The 16002-nt window shown below is 33.2% G+C and overlaps 2 protein-coding genes across 2 annotated transcripts in view; one reads left to right on the top strand and one right to left on the bottom strand.

Moving 5' to 3' along the window:
• LOC108752866 overlaps nucleotides 1-9627 on the top strand; it is a 114697-nt gene extending 105070 nt beyond the window's left edge. Inside the window, exons 5-12 of the mRNA XM_018494033.1 lie at nucleotides 561-754; nucleotides 3292-3468; nucleotides 4716-5041; nucleotides 5893-6059; nucleotides 6468-7061; nucleotides 7843-8018; nucleotides 8845-8994; nucleotides 9403-9627. Of these exons, the coding sequence (XP_018349535.1) occupies nucleotides 561-754; nucleotides 3292-3468; nucleotides 4716-5041; nucleotides 5893-6059; nucleotides 6468-7061; nucleotides 7843-8018; nucleotides 8845-8994; nucleotides 9403-9522 (1904 nt within the window). The 3' untranslated portion in view covers nucleotides 9523-9627. The remainder of the gene's footprint in view (nucleotides 1-560; nucleotides 755-3291; nucleotides 3469-4715; nucleotides 5042-5892; nucleotides 6060-6467; nucleotides 7062-7842; nucleotides 8019-8844; nucleotides 8995-9402) is intronic.
• A 91-nt stretch (nucleotides 9628-9718) lies between these two features.
• LOC108752869 (E3 ubiquitin-protein ligase RAD18-like) lies at nucleotides 9719-15988 on the bottom strand. Its single transcript, XM_018494035.1, has 8 exons — nucleotides 15568-15988; nucleotides 15406-15484; nucleotides 14804-15332; nucleotides 14450-14699; nucleotides 14300-14366; nucleotides 13515-14216; nucleotides 13108-13403; nucleotides 9719-10032 (listed from the first exon to the last, which is right to left on the bottom strand). Exons 1-8 carry the CDS (start codon nucleotides 15595-15597, stop codon nucleotides 9937-9939), a joined length of 2049 nt encoding a protein of 682 aa, XP_018349537.1. The 5' UTR covers nucleotides 15598-15988; the 3' UTR covers nucleotides 9719-9936.
• Nucleotides 15989-16002: the final 14 nt, after the last annotated feature.

Genomic DNA, 16002 nt, shown 5'->3' with positions numbered 1-16002 from the left:
CCTGCGAAAGCTGCTGCAGCAGTTGAAATATGCACGCAGTACATACGTAGTGTTGCACGGAATCACCGCGACAGAAAGTAATTGTTTCCTATTGCAGCTCTGCTACCAGATATTAGGCCATACGTCACTCCGACGGAAGCGATGAATTATCCAACACCTTGTACGCAATTCCAAAAAAATCAGAATTTTAATTAGGCTAGAATTTTAATCTATTCTCTTCGGCGCTTAGTTATAATTCTATTTAATCGATATTGCTGCGTCTCATTATTTAGCTGCACTTATTTTATCTTTTGTAATATTTTTTTCATAATAAATGTCTCTGTTAATTAAGAAACATAAATTTATTATGATTTATAGCAGCTAGAAAATTAAGTCATAAATTTTCAGCTTTCGTAGAATTTGTATTTAAGTGGTAATCTGCCCAATTTTTCAATTCGTGAAATAGCTGGATGAGCCATGTGAAATAAATTAACGGAATATTCTCAGCGTGTGATAAGACTCTGTCGAAAAATTTAAATAATTTGTTTAAATAAATTTACAAATGTTTAAATAATTTTCAGAGAATACATTCCAAGTGACGCTACAGAAAAGCAGTCGCGGTCTCGGTCTGAGCGTTTCCGGCGGCGGCACCGCAGGACCCATCAGGGTGAAAAGACTTTTTCCTCAACAACCTGCTGCTCTTTCCAACAAACTTCAAATTGGCGATATACTACTGGCTGCCAACGGGAGAGCCCTGACTGGTCTCACCAATTACGTGAGTAATCAACTAACTACGATTGAGAATCAATGACAGACAGAAATGAATAAGCGAATCTAACTATAAATGAATCGAATTAATAAATGAAAATTTACAGCTTGCTGCGAACTACGTATAACGACGTTTTGTAAATATCCTTTCACAAATTTCGAGTCGAAGTTTACTCGGAAAAATTAAGGATATTTCATAAACTAATTGGTTAAAATGATAAATAAAAGATTAAAAGTTTAACGTAAAAAAACAAAGAAATATACCAGTTTCTAATTTTTTTCTAATATTGTATTATTTGTGTATGTTACAAGTGCAAGATAGTTAAACACAATCAAAAATATTGTGAATACATAAATATATCTATATTTTTTTCTTGGATTTGAATTTAAACTTGTTATAATAAGTTAATTTCTACAAAAATTATTGTTTATTTTGCTGATAACAGAGATAGCAATGTCTGTTTTTAAGGCGGAAGTAACGTCCTAAACAAATGCTGATATTAGATAAAGGCAGGGAAGCCCGCATACACACACACACACACACACACACACATACATACACACGCTTTTACATGCACTGAATACTCAGTAGTAACGATTCTCGACTGGTGGCCTCAGCCTTGCTCTCTTCTCGCGACTCTCGCGAAGATTTGCATTGAATTAGCATAATACAGCTACGCCCGCGAGCCCCAGCGAGAGGATAGACGTTATCTCACGTGTACTTGGCAGCTTGTCCCACGAGGGCAAAAGCAATACTGTCTTCTCCTGCCAGTTATACGCAATGCGTATGCACGCGTCGTAAACTCGCACGTTCTTGCAGTCTCGCACATTCTCCGCGAAACACGCAGTATTAGCTACGGAAGGCGTTAAAACGTTGACTTTATCTTAACTCGATTGGTCTGTTTTACTATAGAATACCAATCAGGAAATTGCGACCGCGTCGTTTTCAACCGCAGTCGTTGAGAAGTGAAAAATCATGTATTCACTGCTCGTTAAATGTAAATTTGGTAAAAAATGAAAGAAAATTTATTTATCAAACGAAGAAATATAATATACAGGAAATATGATTTACTTTTTTCCGAATATAAACGTTGAAGAATTTTTATACTTTTGCGAATGTAATTTCTTTAAGCGCGCCGTCCATCAAGTAGAGAATATTCACTATAAAAGATTGTGAAAGGAAGATAAACAACTTCTGAAAGTTCCAAGAATTTTATTTGTAAAGAAATATTAGCAATATAGAATCATCAGTGGTATCCCGTTATTATAGAAACTGCCGAAGTCTAATTAATTTGATAATTTATCTATTTGGTAATTTTCTATCTTTATTTTCAATTAATTAAAATAATATCAAAACATATTATAGAAATATAAAATAATATCATATAAATAATGTCAAAACTTGGTGTTTCCTATCTGGGAAAATCTGAAATTCTCAAGGGATTTCTTTCTTTATTGTTGATAATCAGGGATTTTGATAGAATTTTATTGATACTCAGAAAAATTTTTGGAATTTTAAATTTAAATTCTGTCTCTTTTTGAAAACATTGTTTCTTTGGTCTTTTTTCTTTGATAATGCAAAATGTTGACAATCGATTAAAAATAAGTATGACATACTGTGTATCTATGTATATTCACGTGTATAGTCTCGTGTGTCTCACGAATGTCTTTTTATAAAAAAAATCAGGGTAACAGTAGAAGACAATACTCACAATCAGTAGAGCAGAATGGCTCACTGGTACTACATATAGTGAGCCTTCTCATACGAGTATATTATTCTATAGATTTCACTCCTGCAGTTGTAGAAAACGATACATGTAGTCTCATGGAATTTCTGTCTTCTATCAATTTATAATATATAGTTTGTTTATGTTTATATTTCAATTTATTTCAAAATTGCACTTAGAAATTTTCTGGAATTTTCAACAAAAATACAGAAAATCTGGGAATTTTCAAAAAATTTGTTTACAAGATTTTGGTAAATATCCTGCAAAAGTTATTCTGATTTGTATTATTACAATTGTATATACAAATAATATAATATAATATTTTAATTTTTTTTATTTTTTGTATCAAATATTCTGTACTGTATATTTAACTACAAAAAATAATTTGATTACAAAAAATAAAAAAATTGAAATAATTAACAAAGCTAACATGACACCAACGGCGGTTTCAGTTAAATTTTAACTTAAAATAAGGTAGATATATATTTGGGCGTTGAAAAAAGAGAAAGCAGGGATGCAGAATGCAAAAAGCAACACGAACAGACCTCATATCAGCATTTTCCTAAATATAATATTTCTCGTACACTATCAAGTTTTACTTCCCAAAACCAGTTTCGTTTCTGTTACAAACCATCACAACACACGGTCTGCTACCGCCGCGCCGGTAGCTTTTCATGTCACCGGAAACTCCTACTACAACCCCTCTAAAGAAGATGACGCCGTCGTCGACGCCGCGTCAACGCTGGGACTTTGAGAGCATTATCTTTGTGTTATAGGAAACCCGTGCATAATCTTATTTCGATGCTACTTGTTGCAGGAGGCTCTCGAAGTTCTGCGTATGACGCCTAGCACGGTGGAGCTAGTAGTGTGCCGACTTCCAGGAGATAGTAATGTCACGCCACCCGGTGCACCACCGCCACCCCCGGCAAGGAGAGAGCCGTCATCGTTACGTTTACTCAACCCCCTTCCGCCCCTACAGATCGAGCCCTGCGGCGTAAGTAATGTTCCATCTAAACTACACTCCATGAATACGTTATACGTTTGTCGCACCATCGTTTCTGAAACGAATAAGAATAAGTGGATAAAAAATATATCAGATGATTTAATAAAATTTATATAAAAGCATTTAGTAATAATTCTGTAGACAAAGATAAAATATCATTTTATATACAGGAGAAACAGTTTAATATCGTCGTACTCTAATTATCTTTATTCCTAAAGATAATTATTTTATGATTAATAATAATAAAGTTTGATTCAATATGAATTTTATCAATGTTATGGTCTGTGAACGTTACATTTAGCGATAATGTGGGTATAAATGTAGATGTTAACAAAGAGATTAATTTTGAATATTATATGCAGGAACAGTATCTGCATTTGATGAGAGAAATAATATTTATGGTAAAATCTATAATGTACAAATAAATAATTATTCACAAGCGATGCGTTTCAGAGAGCCAATAGATCCCTAGAGAAACATATAAATATAATAAATTAGAATAAATGAATAAATTGGTTTGGCTCCACTTTAAACTGCGATAAAATACTAACACAAATTACAGATTGTCTAAAATAGATTTTATTTATGAGGTTTAGTTGCTGAAACTTAATTCATTATCATAGCGCAATTCTCTTTCGAACACGTGATTAAGTAAAGCGATAAGTTCGAAATATACCTCGTGTACGTATTACATATTAATTCCAATATTTGATTCCCCCGAAGAAACTTTATCGATCCTTCAAGTAATACTCATAAACAATAGCGTACATACGTACTATATTTGTTGCATACTACAGCTGTAAAGAGAGAAATATAAAACGTGTAATCAGATATTCCGCACGTGCATTCTCGATAAATATATATATTTTTTTTTTGAGCAGCTACAAAAATATAATTTTTTAGCATTTATGACGTTGTATTATTCTATGAAAAACATATTGAAGTATCTACAATCTTGACACAAATCAGTAAAAAAAACAATGTTCATATATCACAAAATCTTCAGAATTTTCTACTAAAAAATTAATCGATAGAGAATTAATATATTCTTCAATTAATATATTTATATATAGAATTTAACATGAGACAACGGCGAATGCAACTTTCCATTTGTAAGAATTTACGACGCAAAAAAAAAAAGAAATTAATCAGTAGAGAATTAATATGTTCTCCTATAATATAATTAATGTAGAGTTTAAGATAAGTGAATGTACAGTGAATGTAACTTCCGTTTGCAGGAGTTTGATATCGAGATGACAAAGGTCGGCGGCAGTCTTGGTTTCACTCTAAGGAAGGCAGACAGCAGTGCCCTGGGCCATTATGTGCGTGCACTAGTCCGAGAACCGGCGCTGAGCGACGGCAGAATTCGACCGGGTGATAAGATCGTCGCGGTTGACGGTGCACCGCTGTCGCCGATGAGTCACGAGGAAGCGGTCCAGCTGCTACGGCAATGCGGACCGACGGTAAAGCTGCGGCTGTACCGTGATCTAGCGCAAACCCCGGTCTCGGCGCTCTCGCCTACTGAACCTGATCACCCTCTCCGTCCGCCACGAACAAGTTTGAGGTACATCTCAATCTCACAATTGGATCATTCATCGTATCATATTTATACAGAATATGTGCACTGCAATTATATCGACAGTATTATATAACTGAAAAAAACGACGATTTTAGATTTAAAAAAATAAACCAAAAGTATAAATTGAATTGAAAAACTGTTTAATTGAAAATTTACGCAAATATATTACTATCAAAACTTACTTTGACCAAATATACTTCTTTGCTTATTTGTAATAAATTGAATTCTTCTCGCACGAGATTCTGTTCTGAAGAACATTAATTTTGTAAATTATTTAGGAAATTACTAACGAATAATTGCATTTGCACAATGGTGCAGTCTAAGATTTGAAAATTAAAATATTTGATTGTTTGAAATAAAAAGGGCTATTAAAATACAGTATTAATATTGGAGTAAGACGTGCGATGAAAAGAAAATCGATAAAGAATGTTATTAGTAGGCAGACGAAATATATAGTAATAATTTCAAATATTATAAATATTAAGAAAAACTTACAGAGATCTCAGTTTTATTGTTATTCTTTCTCTGTTTGATTCTGTATATCCATTGACCTATAAAGAATATTTGATAGTAAATCTGATTTCAATTCTATTTATCGTGGATATTCCTTTATGCTTTCATATCATGTGCAATCCGTTTCTTCAGTAACTAAATCGCATATAAAATCAATTTATATTCTTTCATGCAACAGAAAATATCACTTGATAAAAGATCGCGGATGTTTGCATTTTATATTATAAACCGCCTGCATGGTCATTTCTAACTAAAATACAGTGCGTATGATCTTCCATATTAATAAATAATATCTCATCATATTCCATGTTATTTTCCAATAGACAAGAAGCTGTGGATATGCTATGTGATTTAGCAGTCCGGAAGTTGTCACCTGGTGCATCGAGTGGATCTAGTAGCTGCAAGCAACAATCACCTGGTGCGTCATGCAATTCGCCCCGAAGACTACGTCGACTTGCTACGCGTACTCCCACTGCCGAAACCGATCGAGGTAAGTAATTAATTAACAATACTGACAAAAACAGAGTTATAAGCAAATTAATAAAGCTAAGAAAATACATGTAGGATGCTTAAGTTAAAAAATAATTAAAAGCCATCAATGAGATAATAAGAATATTTCGATAATCGATTCTGTATAAATTTTTCTGAATATTCCGGAAACGAGAATATAATCTGTAAAATATATTCTCTTGAAATTCTCTGCGGAAGGATTAGTGAACATCAGTTGTTACTCCAGAAGTTTCCGGTTACGTTAAAGTGACTATAGAACATTCAGCGCCGAGCTGTCTCTCGGAATTATCTCGAATCGCGAGGGATTGAGACAATCCTCGATGATAGGACCCATAGCTAGTTTCTTCGTGACAAAATCTCTTCACGACAAGTGTTCTCCGTGCCGCAGAAATTCCCGAGAGCAAGTTGCACGACGTGCAAACGACGTCGTCGACGGCCAGCCAAGCGGAGACCACGTCAGACTCGGACCAGTGCTCCGTCAGGACGCAAATCACCAATTCCCAGGCGAATACACCTGCGACCGACATAATCGATCCACCGCCGCTCTACGACATCTACTGCGACGGCGACGACGAGTCGAAGACAACGTCGAACAATGCAGCGGCCAGGCCTCGCTTTCTCGACTTATCGGCGCCGCAAGGTAAACCGCATTTCCAGTTTTGCAGCGTTGATTCTGACGGCGAATATCCAGGGGACGGCGACGTGATCCTGGCTGAGGCGGAGTGCGGCCGGTTAGCCGAGCCGAGCTACGACGATGACAGAAGCGTGACAGTACTGTCGAGCGATGAGCACGACAACGATCTGCCGTCCGAGCCGGCCTCGATGCCACCGGTGCTCTCGTCCACCAGTAGCACCAGCACCGCCGCCTTCAGCTACAAGAATCCGGCTTATCAGAGCGCCAATCCAGCCTGCGGCAGCGCCGGCAATGATCCGGCTGGAACCAAGAGCAAGGCTACGTACTCGAGCGATCAGGACATTCCGGGTAATTATTTCATACCGTTCTTGTTTCATTGCTCGTTTCTACCCATCCAAGAGGCTGATAGATTAATGGAATCAAACCTTTATTGATTAATGGTGTGTCTCGTTGACTCGCTTGCTTACATTCAGTATCTGACTCAACCATTTTATAGCACTAGTACGATCTTTGTGTAATACTTATACAAATCTTAGTTGAATTCGCAATATATAATTAATACTTGAGGTAAATTGCTATTTAATTTTTAATTTATAATTAAATTATAATTTATAAACTTATAAACATAAATTATAATTTAAAAATAAGCTCTTCAACGTAAGATAAATTCATAAATGATAAATGTAAAACTGCCTCAAGCAGTCATATCAATTATACGAACTCAACTAAGATTTGTATAAATATATAAGCATTAAACAAAGATCGCACTAGTGCTAAGATGGCTGATTCAGAACATAAGAAGCAAGCGATTCTACAAGTTTATAATTTAAATAGACAAACCGTCTCACTGCTACCGTCTCACTATACCTTCATATTAGCTTCATTTTTTTCATTCATTCAAAACGATTAATACAAAATGAATTTTGTAATTACCGCTGAAATCAACTCTAATCGCACGAATATACGCTGTGTCTTTATTTAACCTGCTATTGAAACCAGATCAGCACGTTAGAGGGAGAGACCGATAAGATAATGGTCACATCGTTGCGAGAGCAGTAGCGAAACATTCGCGAGTATCAATTGACGTTACTTCTAACTCGATGAACTTGGTTTTTGTCGCATCACGCAGGAAAAGTCTTGGGAACGGACGATCCGGGCGGCAGCAAGGGACTTTTAAAGTGGAAAGGCGTGATGTTCGCTCCAAACGACGAGGTAGATCAAAATGCCGAGCACGACCAGGAAGAGGCCGGGAGAGACACCACGGATTCGGTCGCTCCCATCGAAGACGTTGAACAAGGCAGTGAGGTTGGTTTCCCGACTTCACATTTTTATAATGAAGCTTTATTTCAACCAAATTAGATTTTTATTAACACCAACTAAAAGTATAAACGTGCAATGTTATGATTCCCTAGTGAAAACAATCACGTCACAAAGCAGTTTACATAGCAATATCATGTATTTAAAACAAATATAATAACGGTTTGTTCCAAATCATGTAATTATTAAAATGACGTAATTTAAAAAATCACATGATATTAAAAATAATTTCATGTATTACATAAATAATTTTATAGTTATCGAATTTTAAATAATTGAATGATACGAATAGAGAAGAAAAAAACATATTGTGACTTTTTAAATTACGTGATTTTTTTACGTACTGACTTGGAACAATCCGTTATGTGATTTATTTTAATTGTATATGATTTCATTATGTGTAACTTTGTGACATGATTTTTATCAGTATACAGGAATTTTTTCATCCTGAACAATATGAATAAATGTAATATAACACGTACAGTGTTACACACATTTCTTCTTCTTCTTCTCTGTTATTGACTTCGCCGATTTCATCGATGGCGATCTGATCAAGTTACATTGTTAAGTGTGAAATTATAATATTAATATTATGTTACTTTTATTTAATGTTTACTGAATTATAATCTAACGAGATGCTTTTATGATAAAATGATGATCCTAACGATGATTTTGTCGAATCAATTTTATTAATCAATTTTATATCTAATAAATGCTTTGTTGTTTTATTAATTTTAATGTTGAAATGTGTGGTTATTGAGAACATGCGAAAGAACGTCGCGTCGCAATGTTGCGCAATCTGCTCTCGTTGCAGGTGTTCATGGTGGAGCTGACGCGTGGGTGGAACAGCCGACTGGGCTTTAGCTTGCAGCCAGAAGGAAATCGAACAGTGATATCGGTCGTGCATCGCGACAGTGTCGCAGCCAAGGATGGCAGGCTTAAACAAGGCGACGTGTTACTGATGGTGAGTCTTGCACATCAAGTTTACATAGCACACTTCATCCAAAGGACGTCCCTGAAAAAAAAAACTTTTTAGGCATAGAATGTCTTCTGAATGTCTGTAAGATATATAGACTATCATTGGAAATCTGTGCTGCATGAGTACGGCACTCCCTTCACTTTTCCTCTATAGAACGTATTTCACGAGATCACATATATCATTATTGAACATATAAATATTTTGGCGATAAATAATATTAATAACTATGATAATTTAAAACCTTGATCATAAAAAAAATAATATTTATATTTTCAATAAACATATTATGTATTATAAATATAAATAATTTTAAATCGAGATTGAAGGGATTAATATAGAAAAGATTCTCTCCTTTAAAGCTTTTATTTTAAAATTAAACTCTTTTCATTTCAGGTTAACGAGGAGAGTGTAGAACATATGTCAACAGCTGATATAATAGATCTATTGCGCAAGATACGCGGCTCGATAGGCATCACGGTGATGAGAAAATCCAAACGGAATAATGTAACGTGACACTAGTCCAGTGCATGATTAAAATAGAAAAATCGAAAAAAAAACGATCTGATCGACATTGTTCCTTATCAGTAATGGCGAGTTTGATGTAGACAAGAGTCCAGCGTAAACAAAGTTTATGCTGAGAAAAAACGCTGATTTTTTTCAATAAAGTTCATTAAGCTTTGGATAATGAAGTTGGTAAAAATAAGTAGAAAAGCACAAGAATTATTGCAAGTAAATAGAAATTATAAAAGAAGAAAGTACAATTAGAGGTATTATGAATTAGCGGATCTTCAACACCAGAAGAAAGAATAAACCCGTCATTATCAACGACGAAGATCATCCACGGAGTAGCATCTTTACAAAATAATCTCGCTCTGTGAAAGACAGCGCGGACGCTTCCGATTGCAAAAAGGAGTCGTCTTCGATCGATTACAAAAGACTGCCGTCGAGAAATATTCGCAGATGCCATCCAGATAATATCCCTGACGAATGTCCGGAGATAGTCACTTGTTCTTGCGAGAGTCTCTGAAAGGAAACTAAACGTCAGAGATATAAGATTAAAATGCCTTGAGGCGTAGCACTAAATTCTCGATTTCGATTTCGTGCGCGAATTAATCAATCTCGTAACGTTTTCCGCAATATTATTTACGATTACTATTGCACTGGAATAATTACAGTAATTATAATACAATTCATCTCAAAAGAACGTTCAACACGCCGACCGTGATAGATTGCGCATTAATTGTAGGATAATCGGAAAGCCGTCCCACAAGTTCGAATCTCTTCGATCTCCAATTATCGGCGCCTGTCAATAGTATTCCTGATCATTTACGGTAATATTAACGAAAAGTGGCACCCTCTTATGATTAATGCGTATTCCTCCAATGAATTCGAGAATCAAAAAGGATCAATCAAAATACGACTAGAGAGAAATGATATTGCAAAACGAAATGTAATCAGTCGAACCACAAATTATCGATTATCCATCGAGAGAAATGATTTAAAGCTTTTTTATGAAACTGCGATATACATATGTTGTACTATAGCTGTAAAAAGATATTCTTTTAAATGTTCACGAGCATGGACAGAAAAACTCATTTGAAGCTTGTGGTATGTATCTTACTACATATCTTTGTAAATCATACTTATTCCATCAATGCTTTAAGAAAAAAAGAAATACAGAATTTTATGGATAAAAAATTAAATAATGGAAATATCTATAAATGAATTTGACGGTAATAATATAATGTATAGATAGATTTTTATAGTGTTATTTTATGATTTAATAAATTATTTTGTATTAATTTGATTGCGCTCCGTTTTATGCGCCGACTCCTAATAGCTCTTGTTATTGGTAATAATATACTTTTTATTTTTTTTTCCCTGGATATACTTAAAATAGTTCAACTTAAAACTATAAAATTAAAATTAGATTTCATATTTTTCCGAAGGCATGGAAATTTTTTCGAGTCCTTCAAAAATAGAGCTGCGCTATTGTGCAGGATTTATTGTGTAAATACTGTATTACCGCGAATTCACATAAACAAAAAATGATGATTATATCATGAAAATTTATTCCGTGTCGCCACACACGAGAAGTAAATTTTATATGAAATAAATTCATTGTGGAACAGCTAATTTACATTTCAGCTCCAATTTCGTTCATTCATGATTAAATGAAAATTTACAATAATTAATATTCGTAATTAAAGCGTGTGATAAAAAAAGCTCGGCAGAGTTTCCTTATTCAAGTGGAAAAAAAAAATCTATTTTCAGGATTTTCCCTTTAACTGATCAAATAAATTTATAAATAAAATAATAAATTTAACTAAAGTTAAAAGTAAATAGTAGGAGAAAATTGGCCTTTTCCGCGGCGAAGATAGTCTATTCGTCGTACTAACTTCTTTGAGGGTATTATCTCTGGTCTCTTAGCGAATCAAAAGACAATCTATAGTAAGCGTCAAGAACGAATGAGTCGTGAATGAATTGCTAATGAATCTAACGATAAATGAATTGTGACTATTGCTTATAAGATGTCTCACGCATCTAATATGTCGATCTTTCCCGGAAAAATCGACAGATAACTATGCACGGAATAAAAGTTAGAATCGCTTTGTAGCGTGTACAATACTTGAGGGATGTATCAACGTTCGAGTAACTACCTCGCGTGATGCCATACTACAGTGGAACAGAAACTATTAATTGCATGAACTTGTTTAAAGAAAGAGTTATTTTATGCCTGAAAACATGTATTTCCTAATCTTACACATGTATATCCTTAATCATATAATGTAAGAGAGATAATTGACCATTCTGTTAAAATTTAAACAGTTAATGAAATATTAGATACGAGAGTTAAAGGCAGAAGCTTGTTAAAATATATAGGAACCATTTACATTTACATTATTACATCAATGATGCGCTTCCCGAGCCGTAGACAAATTTTCGTTCCTGCGATAATGACGCACCTCGCATACAAGCGAGGAAAGAAATGTCGGCACGATATGAGTAAAAGTTAACGATCTGTAACAGTGCAATAACGTTAAGTGAGAATTAGAACGAGAACAATATGTAATGAATGTGATAGTCGTTCCGTTTAGAATTTTAGAACGTTAGTGCTGTAAATCTACGAACTAGACGAGTTATTGTGCGAATTGCACGGATATGTATATAAAGTTAATTGTACAATTGTATAAATCGATACCAAAGTTGTATTAATATCAAAGTTGTGTAATATCAAAGACGAATATTTTACTGTATAACCAATTGTTAGACACGGGCAGCTATATTTTGACATTACGTTAAGCTTATTAAATTATTGTTAGTATCTATGAATATACATTCGAGATATACAAGTTTTATCGAAATTTGCGCCAATCGTTCTACCGTTTAGGCTCCCTTTCCTGTTTGGTATAGTATAATATACACATATATTCAATAAAATTTAATTGTTTCTTTGATAAAGATTTTGGTTCCTTTCCTATCAAGAACATTAGAATAGCATAACAAGGTATTATCATAAAATAAAGAAATATTACAAATATATTGAATTCTCACACATCTTTTATTCCATTTTATTACATTTTTTATCAATTAAGCTGTAATTAACAAAAAGAAATATTTATATAAGCCAAATTGTCCAAAATATATTACAATATTTAAAAAAGTCGATCACAATAATCTTGAAATTTCTCAGAAAAAATCGATTAACAATATATTGCTATATATAATTAGAAAATATACTACACATAATAAAGAAAGATAAACATAATTTGAGATTTATTTTATTAAACTCGCATTTATTTTCTGTTATGTCTTAAAAATAAATATATATTTGTTTTATATCAAAGGCACTACAAGTAAAAAAATATATACATCAGTTGAATATGTATCTGCATAAAAGATTACTTAGTCTAATTTTCTTATTTTGACATTTTATAATGCTAACAAGATATATAAAAATTTATCTCTATAATTTAATTATTTTAATTCTATGATTTAATTTATGTTATTAATTTTTTTCTGTCAATTTTTAATCATTTTATTTCTCAATCTAACAGATTTTCTCGCAAAATTGCGTATATTATTCGTACGAATTACCTGTGACTCTTCCTTTTCATTTTGTGATTTTTCTTCATCCTGCGCAGTTTCGCCGAAATTTTCGTTATTAAATCCTTTAGCCTCACTAAGTCCAAACCGGAGAGACTTTTTAACATTCATTGTTCTATCTGCAATTTTTTCCTCATCGCTTAATGCGAATGCCATTTCACGTTCTCGTTTTCTAGGAGTCCAAGTTGTTAGATCTTTGTCCAATGCTTTCATGTTTTCTTTTTCAGATTTCATCCCGATAGCATACTCTTCCACCGCTTCATTTAATTGCTCGAGATTTGATTTTTCTATAAAAATAAAAACTCTCGTAAAGATTTCAATGATTCTAATATAGAGGAACAACTGTAAAAAGAAAAAAACCTATTTATATTTTTTTATATATTAGAAATTATTTTTACCATAATTATCCTTAACATCAATATTATCGTCTTCTACCATTGAATCTATATTTTCGTTACGTAATTCTTTCTGCCATCTATCTCTAAATTCGGAATGTGCAACATGTTTGTTTGGCGTATATTTTTTTGTGCCACTTCTATTTCTATTAACTAATTTCGTTTGTTCTTCATTCTTTGTTTCCATATTAACAAGTTCAGAAATTGATTTTGCAGTATCAATACCTATTTCATTCTTCAAAACATCACATTGTCTTGAATGATTATTAGAAATTATTTCTTCACCTAAAATATTTTCGGAAGACAATTCCTCGATTTTATTTTCCATTTTTATAGTACGATTAAATAAATCCGAGCTGATTGTATTTGAACGGTTTGAGATATCATGATTGAAAGCACATTGATCAGTGGAATCGTTAGATAAGGTATCTAGTTCAACAGTTAGAAAATCCATAGGATTGCTAGATTGCAAGGGATAAGACGTGTTTGAATTCGAATCTTCGATACAATTAGTAGAATTTAGCAACAGAAAATCACTTGTTTGATCATTTTTTAAAGTTGAACTATTTTCTGCAACACAATTATTAAGTAAAACATCGGAATTTTCTTCGTTTAATATGCTGCGCCTAACAGAAATTTTTTGTGGATCATTGTCATGTTTTATTTTTACAATTAATTTGTCAAAACTTTCTTTGTTTGTAGTCACTAAAAATAAGAAAAAAGAAAAATTGAGAGTTTATAACATTTATACTCCAAACATCTGCAAGTAATTTGTAGAGAATACTTACAATACTGCTTTCTCTTTTGTTCTACAATATTATCTTCAGTGTTTCTAGTGACATTCGAAAAAATACTCTGAAAGAATGTAATATAATTAAAACCTAGAAAAATTCTAAGTCAAATGTTGAGAACTCTGATATGTGTAATACTGTATTTACATTTGATTTTTGTACTTTCTTCTCCAAATCCTCTTCTTCTTCACATTGCTTAATTAATTCTGGTATAGGTCTTGGACATGTCTTATCACATTCTGCATTATAAAGAACTGTATATCTCTGTAGTCTATTCGTTAATGCTTTTTTATCTCCTTGGGATGATAAACCTAATTCTTTCAGTCTTTTTCGTATAACATTATCTTTCATTAAACTATACACTAACTTTGGCAAAGGTTTACGTTTCGATTCGCTACTGGAAATAAGCAAGTATTTCAAGATTTAAAAAACTGTTAAAACGTTCTAGATGCTAATAATTTTCTTTAAAAACTTGAGAAAATAATACAAGAGAATGCTTACTTTTTAGGTTCCATCTTTGTATTTTCCCTCCTTAAACAATCATCTAAATGTCTATTTATATTATTTTGAGGCACTTCCACCTTGCACACTGGACAGGTAACTAACTGACGATTTTCTTCTTTCTGAAAACTCTTTCTACTCTTCGGAGTAAACATTGAAGGAATCTTAGGATCTGCACTAGTGCTAGGAGTAGATATATCTTGTTGATTATCCTTTTGTCTACGAGGCGTGGTATTACCAACTGTGAGCATTGAATTATCTAAATGATGATGTGATACGTCGGAAATGTCTTGTTCCTTCTTATACTCAAAATTATTTGTCGAACACTCAACTCCAGAATTTTCATTCTTTACAGTAATTAATTTTTCATGATAAACTTTCTTGTCATGTTTTTCTTTAAAATTTAAATATTGAATAATAATCTCATCCACGAGTTTGTTCTTCCTTAAATCCTTCTCGAATATTTCCTCAAAACAAGTTGGACATTGAGTCTTGTGATGCAGATACTTTCTAATACACAACGAACAATCTAAAAATATAAGACAGAACATGTACATGTGTAAAAAGTAATAATAATAAGATTTCTTTATAAAAGTACTCACAACTATGGGAGCATGAAGTTATTACACTAGTGTCCATGTAATCGTAGCATATCCCACATTGCAATAACGCATCAATACGCTGCAATAACAAAAAAAATTGAAGTACTGTTCATTTCACATCCTCTATCATCTTTTCATTAACTAATATCACTTTTTTCATACCTTTAACTCAACGTATTCTGTCGACCACATTGTTAATCGCGAGTTTTGAGATTAAGATAAATAATTCAATATTATTGAATTATTTATCTTAATCACTTTGTATCACTTTTACAATCCAAACCGTAATCATTTTTTTTTAACAGACTCATATGGATCTATAGTACAGCTACAAAAATTCATTTTGATTCATTTGAACGGATCCTACTCCACGGATGTATTCTCTTTTATCTGATAACATATAGCAGATGGCAGTTATGGCATTAAATATGAATGGCAGTGATGGAATTTCGAATCCGAACTCCGGAGTCGAGGGGATCCGAGCACATCAGCGTTTTTCCCAACTGATTCTTGCACAATTATTATGAAATTAATAAAAATGTTATGGCCAGTAATAGCCGCAGCCTATACTGACTGAAATGTGGCCGCAGCCTATAC

The sequence above is a fragment of the Trachymyrmex septentrionalis genome, unplaced genomic scaffold (genome assembly GCF_001594115.1).
Source record: "Trachymyrmex septentrionalis isolate Tsep2-gDNA-1 unplaced genomic scaffold, Tsep1.0 scaffold62, whole genome shotgun sequence".
NCBI classification, from domain to species: domain Eukaryota; kingdom Metazoa; phylum Arthropoda; class Insecta; order Hymenoptera; family Formicidae; genus Trachymyrmex; species Trachymyrmex septentrionalis.
Note: the sequence above shows the minus strand (reverse complement) of the source record. Positions and strands in the feature narration are given on the sequence as shown.